The sequence below is a fragment of the Oncorhynchus tshawytscha genome, unplaced genomic scaffold (assembly GCF_018296145.1).
Source record: "Oncorhynchus tshawytscha isolate Ot180627B unplaced genomic scaffold, Otsh_v2.0 Un_contig_37_pilon_pilon, whole genome shotgun sequence".
NCBI lineage: Eukaryota > Metazoa > Chordata > Actinopteri > Salmoniformes > Salmonidae > Oncorhynchus > Oncorhynchus tshawytscha.
In genome coordinates this window covers 480410-495126 of record NW_024609825.1, presented here as the reverse complement: position 1 = coordinate 495126, position 14717 = coordinate 480410, and the positions used below count along the sequence as shown (strand labels likewise).

Genomic DNA, 14717 nt, shown 5'->3' with positions numbered 1-14717 from the left:
CGCACAAAATGACCCCAAAGACGCACTGGCATCAAAACCATACAAAACAACTAGTAGACACCGTAGTTGACTCGTCACGTGTGTCTGTCTCTGCCGGAGTCCGTTGTGAACGTGAGGAGTGCCTGTCATAGTCAATAGTGAGTTATAATAAGAAGGCGAATCACGGAACCCACGTGTGGTGCTAGGTTGCATCATGAAAGCGCATTCGTAATCCAGCGATCCGTGGGATTGGGCAAAGGGAGTGGAGGTTGGGTTAGGAAAAAAACACGATTGGTAGAGTTGAGAGTAAAACTTGTTGGCTCAGATATTTGTGCAGCCACGTCCTCTCTTGCTAACCTCCCCACTCAACGCGGAGCTGTCCATTGGCACTTGTGCTGAAACGCGTCTATTCTCAATCGCTCACTGCACGACGGAGTGTCGAGAGTAAAACATTTGGATGACTGTATTGGCTTTTTCCATATATTTTTGAGACACTTTGGTAGATATCCATTGATTTACTCAGCTTTCATCAAGAGCGCATCAAAGGTCCACGTTCTGACTCGGTCGGTTAACGGACTCTAAAGAGGCAGAAAGATGGCTTTTATGGTGAAACAAATGGTGGGAGGGCATGTGAAGAACCTGACCGGGGGTTTGACTGAGGAAAAGCCCGAAGGAGAGAAATCGGAAGCCGCAGCGGCAGGAATGACCCAGGAGGAATTTGAACAATATCAACAACAGTTAGAGGAGGAAAAGTAAGAACAAACCCAAGTTTATCGATCCATTTGAATAGCCTAGGTATTTTGAAAGGGTTGCGTACTATAAAGTGGCGTTTATTCTGTGTAATGTCCAATGTAAAGACGCTGCTGAGCGCGTGCCTTTACAAGCCACAGTGCGCCATGCACTATTTTACGCATCAGTGGGATCCACGGCGTGCTCTCGAGCTCACCACACAGCTGCTACACTCGATACATGAGTTTTCTTTCAGGTTTCAAGAATTAGACTATATAGAACGGTTTTCCATTGGAATTCTTGCAATAGCCTAATCCAGAAACAAAAATGTGTCAGTAATCACAGTGAGTTTAATGCCCAATTATACCTTAAAACGGCTCGTTTCCCAATAGGCATATACTAATGCTTCAGGTTGATACGTGTCCTTAGATTCATTCTAGAACATGAATTCAGTTACTTTTATGTCCAATTTATCTCAAAATGTATTGAATATCATCCTCAATGAGCTCTCCAAATAGTTCTCCACATTTCTTGCATGTCCCTGTGATGTCAGCCTCCATCTTCATTTTGTTCACAAAGAGTAGACACCTCAACAGAATAAATGAGTCTGATGTGAGTATCTCTGATCTTGAAATGTATTTTTATCTGGGTATAACAAAGAAACCCATCGCCATAGCCATAGACTGTCCTCTGTCCATATCATAAAACATCTGATAATTTAATTGACTTTACTCCAAATTCCCCTATGTGAGAGGAGAAGATGTCCTCAAGGTTTGAAACAGATGACTCTACAAAAGCTCATAGATCTGAAAAATATATATAAAAAAATTAATAAATGTGTCTGATCATGTGCAGTGCCTCCACACACACCTGCATCTATATGATTAAAAAGAAATGTGTTTTACTACAGCGCACTACCCTGGCTTAAGGTCACATGGCTCCAGGCTCCAGGACAAACAGCCTGTTTACTGTTGACATGTCAGACATGGTGGAGCATCCACTGACTCCCCTCAATACACAGCCCACTTTGACCTCAATCCCATACCATCATACATTACACTGGGTTTCAGGGGAGGTGAGCTATTATAATGTGGCTACCGCCATACAATAGATCATAGCACAAAGTCTGGTGTCAGTGCTCTGTATAATCCAAGAAGAATAGGGTTGTTGGAATGAGGTTGTTTGCAGTGGCATGTCATATATAATCATGTTATCAGGCACAGGAGTCACAATGACATCCCCTGGTTATATGATGCCCTTGAGAGGAGAAGACACAAGACTCGTCATCTCAGTGCCATCAGGTGCTCTACCATTGGCTCTCACAAAGCGCTGGTTTATGTGCTGCTGTGTGGTAGTTTACATGCTCATGTTCATTCACAGTGGGCAAGATAACAGTAATGCCACTGTGAATATACACTAAGTGAACAGAACATTAAGAACACCTGTTCTTTCCATGACATAGACTGAAAGCTATGATCCCTTATTGATGTGACTTGTTAAATCTACTTCAATCAGTGTAGATGAAGGGGAGGAGACTGGTTAAAGAAGGATGTTTAAGTCTTGAGACAACTGAGACATGGATTGTGTATGTGTGCCATTCAGAGGGTGAAAGGGAATAACAAAATATTTAAGTGCCTTTGAATGGGGTATGGTAGTAGGTGCCAGGCGCACCAGTTTGTGTCAAGAACTGCAACGCTGCTGGGTTTTGTGTATCAACAATGGTCCACCACCAAAAGGACATCCAGCCAACTGTGGGAAGCATCCCTGTGGAACGCTTTCGATACCTTGTAGAGTCCATGCCCCGACACATTGAGGCTGTTCTGAGGGCAAAAGGGGGTGCAACTCAATATTAGGAAGATGTTCTTGATGTTTTGTACACTCAGTATATATCCCCTCAGGGCCAGCCCTAGCCTTTTGGGGGACCAAGGCGAGATTTGGTTGGGGGGGGGGCATGAATTGTCCCCCATTTTTCCATTAATTATTTATATGATATCTGAATGAGAGTGTCTAACAAAATCAATTGGGGCCTCCTGGAGGTCAGGCCCTTCGTGCCAGGTTGGTAATTCGGCCATGATTACTGCAAGTTTAGATAGCTAGGTTGACTAATTTACCAATCTAAAACATATTAGCTGACATGGGCTAATTGAGTGACTGTCAGTGACTGACATAACAAGAGGCGACCACCTATGTTGCTTATGCCCAGGGCTGGCCCTGTATCCCCTGAATGATAGGGATATGGCCTTGTCATTGGCTATCCACATGTATCATGCCATTGTTTACAGTATTGTATGTATGCATTATGATGTCATGCTGTAATTCAGACCACACTGTTGGCATGATCACATAGGTCACATGACGTCACCTTGGTTCATGGAGTCTACTTCGGAATGTTTGGTGCGAGGTGTAGGTCTAGTCTTGTCTTTTGAAAGAGTTAAATCCTATTCAGGTGTTTATATCACATTTTCAGTGATTGTTTTAATCTGATTATTGGAAAATTAGGGACCAAGATTATTTGAGTAATACTAAGAGGGCTATCACGGATAACACAAACTGTCTCTTGTCTGCCCTCTGCTGGAGTTACCAAATGGGTAGTATTGCAGTATTGCTGTATGTGGTGGTGAAGTATAAATATCTGATTTACCTCAACATAAGACTTGCAGTATGATGATATTTGTATGGTGGTGTAGGGCAGAGGACATGGTGATGGGGTGTTGTGGTGTCTCGGTGTGCTGTAGAGTGAGGTGATCCAAGGTTGTGTATATTCACTGGTTTGGCAGCTGTAAAATGAGGTGTGCTAGTCAGTCAGTGTTCTGGAGTGGAGTAATCCTAGGTTCTGAGTTCAGAGGGTTTAGAGTTCTGTAGAGTGGTGTTGTCCTAGGCTCTGGGTTGGGAGGGTGTAGAGTGGTGTCGGCCTAGGCTCTGGGTTGGGAGGGTGTATAGTTCTGTAGAGTGGTGTTGTCCTAGGTTCTGGGTTGGGAGGGTGTATAGTTCTAAAGAGTGGTGTTGTCCTAGGCTATGGATTGGGAGGGTTTAGAGTTCTGTAGAGTGGTGTTGTCCTAGGCTCTGGGTTGGGAGGGTGTAGAGTTCTGTAGAGTGGTGTCGTCCTACGCTCTGTGTTGGAAGGGTGTAGAGTTCTGTAGAGTGGTGTCCTCCTACGCTCTGTGTTGGAAGGGTGTAGAGTTCTGTAGAGTGGTGTTGTCCTAGGCTCTGGGTTGGAAGGGTGTAGAGTTCTGTAGAGTGGTGTTGTCCTAGGCTCTGGGTTGAGAGGGTGTAGAGTTCTGTAGAGTGGTGTCGTCCTAAGTTCTGGGTTGGAAAGGTGTAGAGTTCTGTAGAGTGGTGTGACCCTAGGTTTCTGTGGGTTCACTAAGTTGCAGCTGTAGAAGTAGATGAGTGCTAGTCAGTCAGTGAGTCAATGCCGCTCTACATCCCAGAAGTCTGAATATAATTCCCCAGTAGAGCAGTGGACCGGCAGTAGACTGCATCTGGGTCTCACTGCAAGAGCACAGCCTCTGTCTCTGTCGTTCTCCCTCTCTCTGCCTCCCTCCCTCCTCCTCTACCCCCAGGTGTTACTGCTGCTTGTCCACCTTCTGATGGCCTAGACTCTTGAGTCAGAGAGCAGCTCAGCAGAGGGCTCCCTGTGTTCTTTTGTTTCAGCCCTCACTATGAGATCCACAGTGGTATAAAAATCTAATATTGTCACATACACCAGATAGGTGCAGTGAAATGTATTGTTTACAGGGTCTGCCATAGTAGTATGGCATCCTGGAGCAAATTAGGGTTAAGTACTTTGCTCAAGGGCACATCGCCAGATTTTTCACCTTATCGGCTCAGGTATTCGAAGCAGCGACCTTTTCATTACTGTCCCAACACTCTAACTGCGATGGCTGAGCTATGTGGTTAATAGTAACCAATGAATTTGTGCATTTGTGATACATCACATTACAAACAAATCGAACAACGTTCCATACTAAAGACCGTGACATGTTGGCTGTATGCAATTACAAAAAGCCTTATGGATGAATTAAATTATCATTATAGCATCTGTCCTCACATCGCAAATTAATGCCGTTAAATCCTTAATCCTTCAGTCGAATTATGGAGGTGGAATGAAGGAGGCATTTGTTATGAAGCATCAACTTGAGTAAGGACTCGAGATTATACCACCTTTGCAGACGTTATGTGTGTGTATGTGTGTTTGTGTGATTACATGCAGCGACACTATTTCAGCTGTGGTTAACCATTTTCTCTCTGGTTTTCCCCAGGCAGGAACGAGATGCTAGTTTTGCCCAGAAGAAAGCTGAGCGGGCAACAGTTAGAAGTCACTTCCGGGACAAATACAGACTGCCAAAGGTACATCCATTACTGATTCTGCATATTTCATTTAAGCATTTTCTTACTACATGTTATTGCAGTTTTACAGGGTCAGATCTAGGTTGTGTCCTTGAAGCAAAAACACCATCCAAATGTGCCCTGTTTGTACTCTCTTTCTTTTCTCCCTATGTCTCAATCATCTAATACCTCTCCCTTTCCTTTGCCCTCGCTCCCTACACCCTCTCCCACTGGTGTGTGTGTGTGTGTGTGTGTGTGTGTGTGTGTGTGTGTGTGTGTGTGTGTGTGTGTGTGTGTGTGTGTGTGTGTGTGTGTGTGTGTGTGTGTGTGTGTGTGTGTGTGTGTGTGTGTGTGTGTGTGTGTGTGTGTGTCCACTGTGTGTGCGACCCAGAATGAGCTGGATGACACTCAGATCCAGCAGGCGGGGGATGACGTGGAGCTGCCCACAGAGCTAGCCAAGATGATCGCTGACGACAACAAGGAGGAGGAATCCAAAACGTCTGTCCTGGGCCATCTGACCAACATCCAGAATGTGGACATGGACCAGCTGAAGGACAAGGCCCAGGCCACACTGGAAGACCTCAAACAGTCCGCTGAGAAGTGCAATCTCATGTGATCTGGCTGGCTGACTGAATTCCTGCTCTCTCTCCCTCCCTCCCTTACTCTCTTTATCTGTACAACAAAGGATCTATGTAAGATATCATGTGATCTATGATCATGTACAAACGTTGATAGTCATGTTGCTTTGAATACACACACACATACAGTCAGCACTGCCTCACACACACAAACATACTGCAGCAGCTTCTGGCCAAGGAATCAGAGTAAACACTGTCTAAGCTGTGGGGGAATCAGAGTAAACACTGTCTAAGCTGTGGGGGAATCAGAGTAAACACTGTCTAAGCTGTGGTGGAATCAGAGTAAACACTGTCTAAGCTGTGGGGGAATCAGAGTAAACACTGTCTAAGCTGTGGGGGAATCAGAGTAAACACTGTCTAAGCTGTGGGGGAAACAGAGTAAACACTGTCTAAGCTGTGGGGAATCATTGTAAACACTGTCTTAAGCTGTGGAGGAATCAGAGTAATAGTCTTATACCCTTCGCAGAAAACCATTTAGACAATGGCACAAAGTATATCAACTAGTCATATTAAGTGTGAGACTAAATCACACTTTCTTGTCTTGGGACCACATTCAGTACATTACAAACCAAGTGTCTGTTATATCTATTGCAGGTGTAAGTGTATTTGCAGTTAGCCTGTTCTGTAGTCCATCTAGTCTATGGTCATTAACTAGTTGGGGCCTTGTTAAGAGACAGCTCGTCCTATGTAATGCCAACCCATCTAACCTTTCAAATCTGGCCTTTAACCTGTCCTCATATTGACCCCTGACCTCTCCATCTCAGTGCTGTTTTGTGCCGGTGGTTTGGTGTCGTTTAGCTGCTATGATATGTCATGTGCTGTCCTTGAAAATGTCATCCTTTGGCTAAGTGCTGGTCATAGTGTTTAATAAGTACACAATACTATGAACATATATGAACATAGAGTACTTGGTATTTGTCTGAATTGTTGTTGTAAAGACGCAGGTGAGAGCGGGAGAGGGGTTTGTCAACCTTATTTAGTAATATACAATATATATTTCTTTAATACAGTGGTTCATGTCTTGTAATAGTTGAACAGTCCTTTTGTGACATTACAAGTAATAGCATTTGAAGAAAGGATGGTGAACATGCCTTAGTCGCTTGTTTTATGTGATAGCTACTTTGTGCTTTCTTGTCAGTTCCATGAAGCAAAACAAACAAGTGTGAATATAATGAGTTCTTACTCAAGTCTTACAGAGCCTGATCACCTATACATATCTCTCTGTATTGACGTGTGACCTGCAGTGGTACTTTAAAGCCAACAACAAGAGCTTCTTTCATTTCCAGTCACCCTATGGGGTGATTCAGGTTGATCTCATGATGATATTTCAGGAAGAGACGTGTTGTTCATGATGTTTCTGTTTCCTGTCCATTCTTTGCTTCTTTTACATCATCTTTGTTGTTCAGTGCTGTATGAACCGTATTTATTTTTGACTGACTGTTGAAACCATAATAAACAGATTTTTATGATGTATGCTTCATGTTTCTTCATTTGTTATCCAGGCAGTCTGACCATCTGGTCAGAAACTCCAGGACGGAAGATTTATAACATGTAATTTACAGTAGCCATCGTTTGAGGCTATAAAACCAAAACCTAATGTCCTGAACACTAGGTGGAGACAAAAATACAATGTTAATGTTGAATTAATGACAAACAGAATTTAATCCAAAATCCATATTAGCCCCATATCAGATCAAGGTTTATTCATGAAAATATTATCATTACAATACTGATAGGCCAAATGATTATGTCACAGTTGTTATAACCATTGTTATAACCACGTTCTTAAGTTAACCTTTATAATGATGTTATTATTTTTTATTATAACCATTATTAGTGGCAACTTTACATTCCAGTGAAGTCTGATAATAAGCTCAGCCATCTGGCAGAATCAAAGGCTCTTTGCAAAAGTGTACAGTGTTTTTCAGAGAGAAGCCAGCCAGCAACTGCTTTGTGACATTTCTAGACAGCCCGGGTGTCGCTACGGGTTTTTCCAATCGCTTTTTTCAAAACACGTTAGTTAGCATTTGAATAGCAGAGAAGCCTGAGCTATTGGTAGTTTTCAAGTGCGGTGTGAAAGGGGAGAGCTGTAAAATATATTGATGCTGAAACCCACCTCTATTGATAGGCGCAGGGCGTGAACAATCTTCAGCCTAGAAAGACACTGTGCCACTGCATGGCCAATCTGACACAATTGGGGTGAAACGGGCCAGAAAATACTATTCTCTTCCATTCTGTTCTGTCAATCAGGGCTTAAAAACTCACTAGAAAGAAGAGCGAGAGGGAGAGTGAACAGGGCGACAATTAGTAGAACTTTAAGTGAAACCCTCACTGTGCGACGGTTTTCATAGAGGTTTCCCTCCTCGAGTTATCGTTAAAAAGGAACAGATTTGTTTTTTCTGCACTTAAAATTGGAGCAGTGGGTGCAGATGTGAGCTTCTAGCAATGGAATGCTTTCTGTCGACTGCTAGGGGGCTTGTGTGCGCCCCACACTCACTACCTCCCCAAACGTTGACGTGTTTTGTAAAGGGGACCACACAGGTCGTGAGTTTCATTAAATTGATAAACATTTTATTTTTCCTGTATGACGAGCAGATTGCCAAAAACTACGTTGCTATAGAAATGAGTCCCACGAACTCCTCAATGACGACCAATCGTTGACCAGGATTGTAAATGGGAGCGGGGGAAGGAAAACTATCCTTTCTTTTTCTGGAAAAGGAGGGGTGTTGCGGAGAAAAGATTAACGAAGCGTGAAGCGTAACTGCAAGAGGGGGACAAAGACACATAGCGGGAGAAAATGCGACAGTGAGAAGAGGCAGTCCTAATGAATTCAACCAACATAGTATGGAATACAGAACACGGAAAATATGAACGTTTTTTAAAGCCAAGAAAGTTGGACGTATTTTGAAAACAGGAGTAAAAAGAGTTATGCTTTCAAACGAGGGCATGAAATGTGGATAGTAGGTGTCCGAACTTTGGACAGCGCATATGGTCACTTTTTGTTCCTTTTTTACTGACACGACTGTGACAGTTTTGCGGACGATATTGTTGCTTTGTGGGGTAGCTGAATCAATGCAAAGGATTTCAACATTTTTACTCATCCGTTCCAGACTGGATTCATTCACACTCATAAAACAGACTGTTATTCCACAACTGTCAAGCGTGTATTGGAGAGACAGAGGGACATCTTTAGGTTTGTAGCTAGGCCTACTAAACACATTTATGTTTGGACCATAAACGCCTCATACTAAATGGGTTTATTAGTTACATTACGTTTTAAATTCATCAAAGACTTGGCTGTCCCGCACTAACTGGAGGAAAATGTGCGCATCGTCGAACTAGAGCTCTCTCCAGCATGAACAGTTGGTGCAGCGCTCTGGCGCTCTTCTCATCGGTGCTGTTGGCGCTAGATGCCCAGTTAATATGTTGGCAAGCCCTGCTCCGATGCCATGAGGAGGCAGACTGTGAGCTTGCATACAGCCAGTATTTAGCCGCCTGTGAAGGAAACATCAGAGGCACCAGGAGGCAATGCCCCAGCCACTGTATCAACGCGTTGATAAGACTGAATCACACCCGCAATGGCCCTTACCTCGAGAGGTGTGACTGTGGTCAGGACATGGAGTGTAGGGATGCAAAGCGGGCAATTGAGCCATGCCTCCCCCGGAGGTATCCTGGAGATGCGGGGGGGATAGGATGCACAGAGGCCCGTCAACGCTGTGAGGAGGACACCGGCTGCCACTCCTCCCTGACAGCCTACTTGTCTTACTGTGGGCAACTCTTCAATGGCAGGAAATGCTCCTCCAGGTGCAAGGCCACAATACAACAGATGCTATTCATCCCAAATGGCATGCTACTAAACCAGTGTGTGTGCGACGGGGTGGAAAGGCCGTTCTGTGAGGTAGTCAAGGAGAACATGAGCAAACTTTGCCAGATTGGAGACCACAGTGTTATTTTAGACCAGGCAGATATGGACGATATGTATGAGGATGAAGACTATGAATCGAAAACAGAGGAGATATGTCCTCCTGACTCAAATTCTAGTTCCCCACAGTTGTCGAGCTATATGGCCTTATTATGCATCACTCTTGCACGGATATTCTATTGAGAAATGAATGTGGTCTGTTGAAAGTGACCTGTTGTTGTGACAGGGATGGGTCCAATCTAATGAGCACGTGGGTTTGGTGTAGTGGAATACTATGTGCTCCTAGTAATCTCCTATGGGCCTAATGGATTTTTCATATTTTGATGTGATGCCTTAATCTGGGACACAATGATGGACAGGACATTCAGACCACCAATTCAATTAGCAAATTAGGCCTAGGCTACTCATGGAATATCCTAGGTCGAAACTGTTCTGGAGTGTAAAGATCCATAAAGTGATTGTTTAAGGAGAAATGAACCAAACTTGACTTCATTGTAACAATACTCCTCATTGGGCATTGCATCCATTACTTCTGGGCTACCTTTTAAACTCTTGTGCCTATTTGTTTAGTTTCGTCTCAATGGTCCTTGGAGTGTGGCTTTATTAAGACTTAAGATAAACATTGGACCAGTCCAGTTTCTGTTTGCTTTCCTCTCTATTTTAGGGGCCTCTGCATTGTTGCAGCCATCACACTTCAAATATTTGTGGGGAACTGCCAGTGAACAGACAAGGGTTTAGAATCAAGTAGGCCTAGTTAAATTAACTGAAGTGCCTCTCCAGCAGCCCCCTACCCCCCATGACACATCCCCCACTCTTGATAGTTTTATTTAAAATGTTCCCCCACTCTCCCCCTTTAGGGACCCCCTTTCTTTATTGAAAGCAAGAAGTCACCCTTCTCCTTATAGACTGGCCTCTACAAGATGAATGTGGGCTTATGATAGACTTATATGGACAAAAGAAGAGGCACTAGTGTTTTTCTCAGAAAAAAACAAGAAATACCAGTTTATTACTATGAATAGCAGTACATAAGCTACTTGTTAATAGGCCTAGTTTAATTTATTATTAATTTCATATAAAGTGTAATGGGTTCCTTTCCAGGACAGAAACATGCTTGACAGTTAGCCTAGATATTTAGCAAGAAGGGAAAAAGCTAAGAAGTTATTGTATTATTTTTTAATGAAGCTAATCCTTCCCGTGTCTTGTCATTATCTTTACAAGATGTCACTTGAAGTTTTTCTAAACTAATCTTTGTTTTTGTCATGATCGTCAATGTCATTTCTTTTTTATTCCACCTTGTTGGGAAGATGCTGGTCCATAGGGAAATGTAACTGTCATGTTGATGTTAAATTATATATATATATATATAAAAAATAAGGAATCTATCTTTTACATTTATATGTCATATATTAATGCTGTAAATTAGTGTCCAATTTGTCCATTGTGACTTTGCAGTCAATACACCACCTCATGAATAATATGGCAGTAGTTTACATGTACAAAAACCATATTTTTTGAAACAATTCTGCAGGTAGATTTGTCATCTCAACCAGTGTGGAAAGAAATAATGGATACTTGTTATATATGGAAAATAATTTATGTAATAAAATTATTAAGTGTGAGTCAAAAAGTCCAACTGTTTATTTGACATCCTGTATGTTATTCAAAAGTAGGAATGTTTCCCAACCCCCAACTAAATTAAACATCACACCAAAACTATCATACCTAAAGTATAGGCAAATGTAACTGCTGGAAGTAGAGAAGACTGGAATGTTCAATAAAGGGAAAATGTCATTTTGGATCAGGCTCCAAAGTCACGTGTTGCCTGAAAATGTGCCATTGCCAAAGAAAGCTAAAGGACCAGCAGAATCGGTTTGAATGTCTACTGCGTTGATCTTTGAAATGATACACTTGCATTTCTGGTAGTCCTGGCAATAGCAACTTTTACATGAAAAGACTAAACAGGACCTCTCACTACTGTCTTCTCATATCATCCATCTTCTCTGGAATTTGTAAAAACATTTTAGAGACACGTATTTAGAACAGGGTGATTGCATCTAATTGAATGCCTCCGGTGGCTTCTGAAAAGTAACTGTGTGACTGCTGTGTACCCTTCATAATACCAGCATTGTGTAATACTTTAGGGATCAGGCCCAGTGTAACTGAAACCCAAGCAGGAATGTTAAGTGTCTGGCTGCACAATACATCTTATTTGGAAGAGAAGGCCAGGACTCTCTGTGCTCTTTGAGACATTTCAAGTTTAAGTTACTGCTTCCTTTGACACTGTCTAGGAAACTACCAGGTAAATTGTACCTAATTACTTGTGTGTAAATGGCACTTTCTGCGTCAGTGTTGAAAGGTCAGTCACGACTCTTGAGAATGCAGGATTGTGCATTTGGTCATTTTGCCTTACAGTGCTTCTCAGTTCTCTTGGTCATCAATGACCTTTTCAGAGAAATAACTATGGAAATATAGCACATTAATGAATGTATCATTTTTATAACACAGTGAGAATGCAATGGGTCTTTCTGTGTCTACTAATCTCCTAAATCCTGCTAATAACCTTTTAGGTAGGTTAGTAGGTAAATATAAATCTTTGGCACAAATAGCTCATAGTAATAATGATTTATTTACAGGTCCTTAACAAACTGTATGGAAGTGTTATGTAATCTAAGTTTGAACGAGTCAAGATGTGGAATTTGAAGTCATGACAGGAAATCTGTGTTCAATTCATAGTTCCTTTGACAATAGACTGACCAAGTCATCCCCTTCCCATCTTCACCTAAATCAATTTTGATTGGTCACATGCACAGAATACAACATGTGTAGACTTCACAGCGAAATGCTTACTTACGAGCAAGTATTTTGTTTAGAAAATCATGTAATTCTCAACAGACTTTAGATTGTTAAAAAGTGCATTTAGAAGCGGAAGGGAGGGAAAGGGATTCTGTATAGTTGAGGTAAGACCCTCCTAACTTGGCTCAGCCAATCTGTCTAACCATCGCCATGCATCTCAAAGTTGTCCAACTCTAACTCACCCTCACCCTCCTTCAAATCCCCCACTCAGCTTCTGGGAACAAAATCAAAACAAACAGAAGCAGGGGAGCCTTGGGGTGAGTGGGGGACGGCAGAGGGAGGATTTACAGAGGCTGCAGTGTGCTGGAGCCCATTTTCTAAATTATCTTTATTCAACGTTTCTTTGAAACAAACCCCTGCCTGCCCCCAGGTCTAGGAGAGGGGGTGACACAGGGATTTAGGGGAGAGTTTTGTCTCTCATCTGTACAATGTTCTATTCATGATAGCAGTCTACCCACAGTGAATGGTTGATGTGTGTGTGTTTGGGGGTTGGGAAGTTGAGGGCTCCTTAGTTCCTTACGGATTAACCCCCCTTTATAACTTTAGCTGATGTCAATACAGCTCCACCGTCGTCCCATTAGGAGTACCAACAGAGGCTGATAGAGACCCAGGAGAGGGGGAAAGGGTACAAGTGCTCATGATGGAGCTGAACTGAAATGGAGGCCAATTAAACCCACAATGACACAGGGCTGTGGTTGGTTGGTAAGGGGGTCAGAGGGGTAAAAGGCATAGTGGTTGACAATTCAACATTCTCTTATAGAGTATACCTCCATCTCTACTGGTGCTCCTGCCAGTCCTCTACACGCCCAGGCTACTCTGGACTACATTAGGGCTTCCTCGCCTTACGTTATGGAAATGGGCCAGCTGTGTCCTCAGGAGAGGGAACCAAATGGTGACTACATGGCCACGAGACAGCAGTGGGCCTCCAACAGGCAGTGACAGACTCACCAAGACATCCATGAAACCTTACACTCAGACCACATTGTTATTTGACCAAGTTTTACATTTCAACCCGAACTACAAGTACAGTGCCTTCGGAAAAAAGTATTCAGACCACATGACTTCTTCCACATTTTGTTACGTTACAGCCTTATTCTAAAATAGATTAAATTGTTTTTTTCCTCATCAATCTACACACAATATCCCATATTGACAAAGCAATTTTGTTTTTGAAATTGTTGCTAATTTATTAAAAATAGAAAACGGAAATATCACATTTACATAAGTATTAAGATAATTTATTCAGTACTTTGTTGATGCACTTACGGCAGTGATTACAGCCTTGAGTCTAGGGTTTGACGCCACAAGCTTGGCACATCTGTGTTTGGGGAGTTTCTCCCATTCTTCTCTGCAGATCCTCTCAAGCTCTGTCAGGTTGTATGGGGAGTGTTGCTGCACAACTATTTTCAGGTCTATCCAGAAATGTTCGATCAGGTTCAAGTCCGGGCTCTGGCTGGGCCACTCAAGGACATTCAGAAACTTGTCCCGAAGCCACTCCTGCGTTGTTTTGGCTGTGTGCTTAGAGACGTTGTCCTGTTGGAAGGAACCTTCACCCCAGTCTGAGGTCCTAAGCGCTCATTCTGGAGCAGGTTTTCATCAAGGATCTCTCTGTACTTTGCTCTGTTCATATTTGTCTCGATCCTGACTAGACTCCCAGTGGCTGCCTCTGAAAAACATCCCCACAGCACGATGCTGCCACCACCATGCTTCACTGTAGGAATGGTGACAGGTTTCCTCCAGACATGACACTTGGCATTCAGCCCAAAGTGTTCAATCTTGGTTTCATCAGACCAGAGAATCTTGTTTCTCATTGTCTGAGAGTCTTTAGGTGCCTTTTGACAAACTCCAAGCGGGCTGTCATGTGCCTGTTCCTGAAGAGTGGCTTCTGTCTGGCCACTCTACCATTCAGGCCTGATTGGTGGAGGGCTGCAGAGATGGTTGTCCTTCTGAAAGGTTCTCCCATCTCTACAGAGGAACTCTAGAGCTCTGTCAGAGTGACCATCGGGTTCTTGGTCACCTCCCTGACCAAGGCCCTTCTCCTCCGATTGCTCAGTTTGGCAGGGCGGCTAGCTCTAGGAAGGAGTCTTGGTGGTTCGAAACTTCTTCCATTTTAGAATGGAGGCCACTGTGTTCTTGGGGATCATCAAAGCTGCAGATTTTTTCTGTGCCTTGACACAATCTTGTCTCGGAGCTCTATGAATTCCTCCGACCTCATAGATTGGATTTTGCTCTGACATGCGCTGTCAACTGTGGGACCTTATATAGAC

At 43.1% G+C, this 14717-nt stretch overlaps 2 protein-coding genes across 2 annotated transcripts; both read left to right on the top strand.

The window, feature by feature from the left end:
* The first annotated feature begins 139 nt into the window (after positions 1-139).
* Positions 140-6054, top strand: LOC121846123 (complexin-3-like). Its single transcript, XM_042319093.1, has 3 exons — positions 140-731; positions 4971-5058; positions 5429-6054. The coding sequence occupies exons 1-3, from the start codon at positions 574-576 to the stop codon at positions 5651-5653; spliced, it is 471 nt and encodes a 156-aa protein (XP_042175027.1). The 5' UTR covers positions 140-573; the 3' UTR covers positions 5654-6054.
* A 1730-nt stretch (positions 6055-7784) lies between these two features.
* On the top strand, positions 7785-11216 carry LOC112263844 (growth arrest-specific protein 1). The gene has a single exon (XM_024440479.2). The coding sequence runs from the start codon at positions 9031-9033 to the stop codon at positions 9778-9780; it is 750 nt and encodes a 249-aa protein (XP_024296247.2). The 5' UTR covers positions 7785-9030; the 3' UTR covers positions 9781-11216.
* Positions 11217-14717: the final 3501 nt, after the last annotated feature.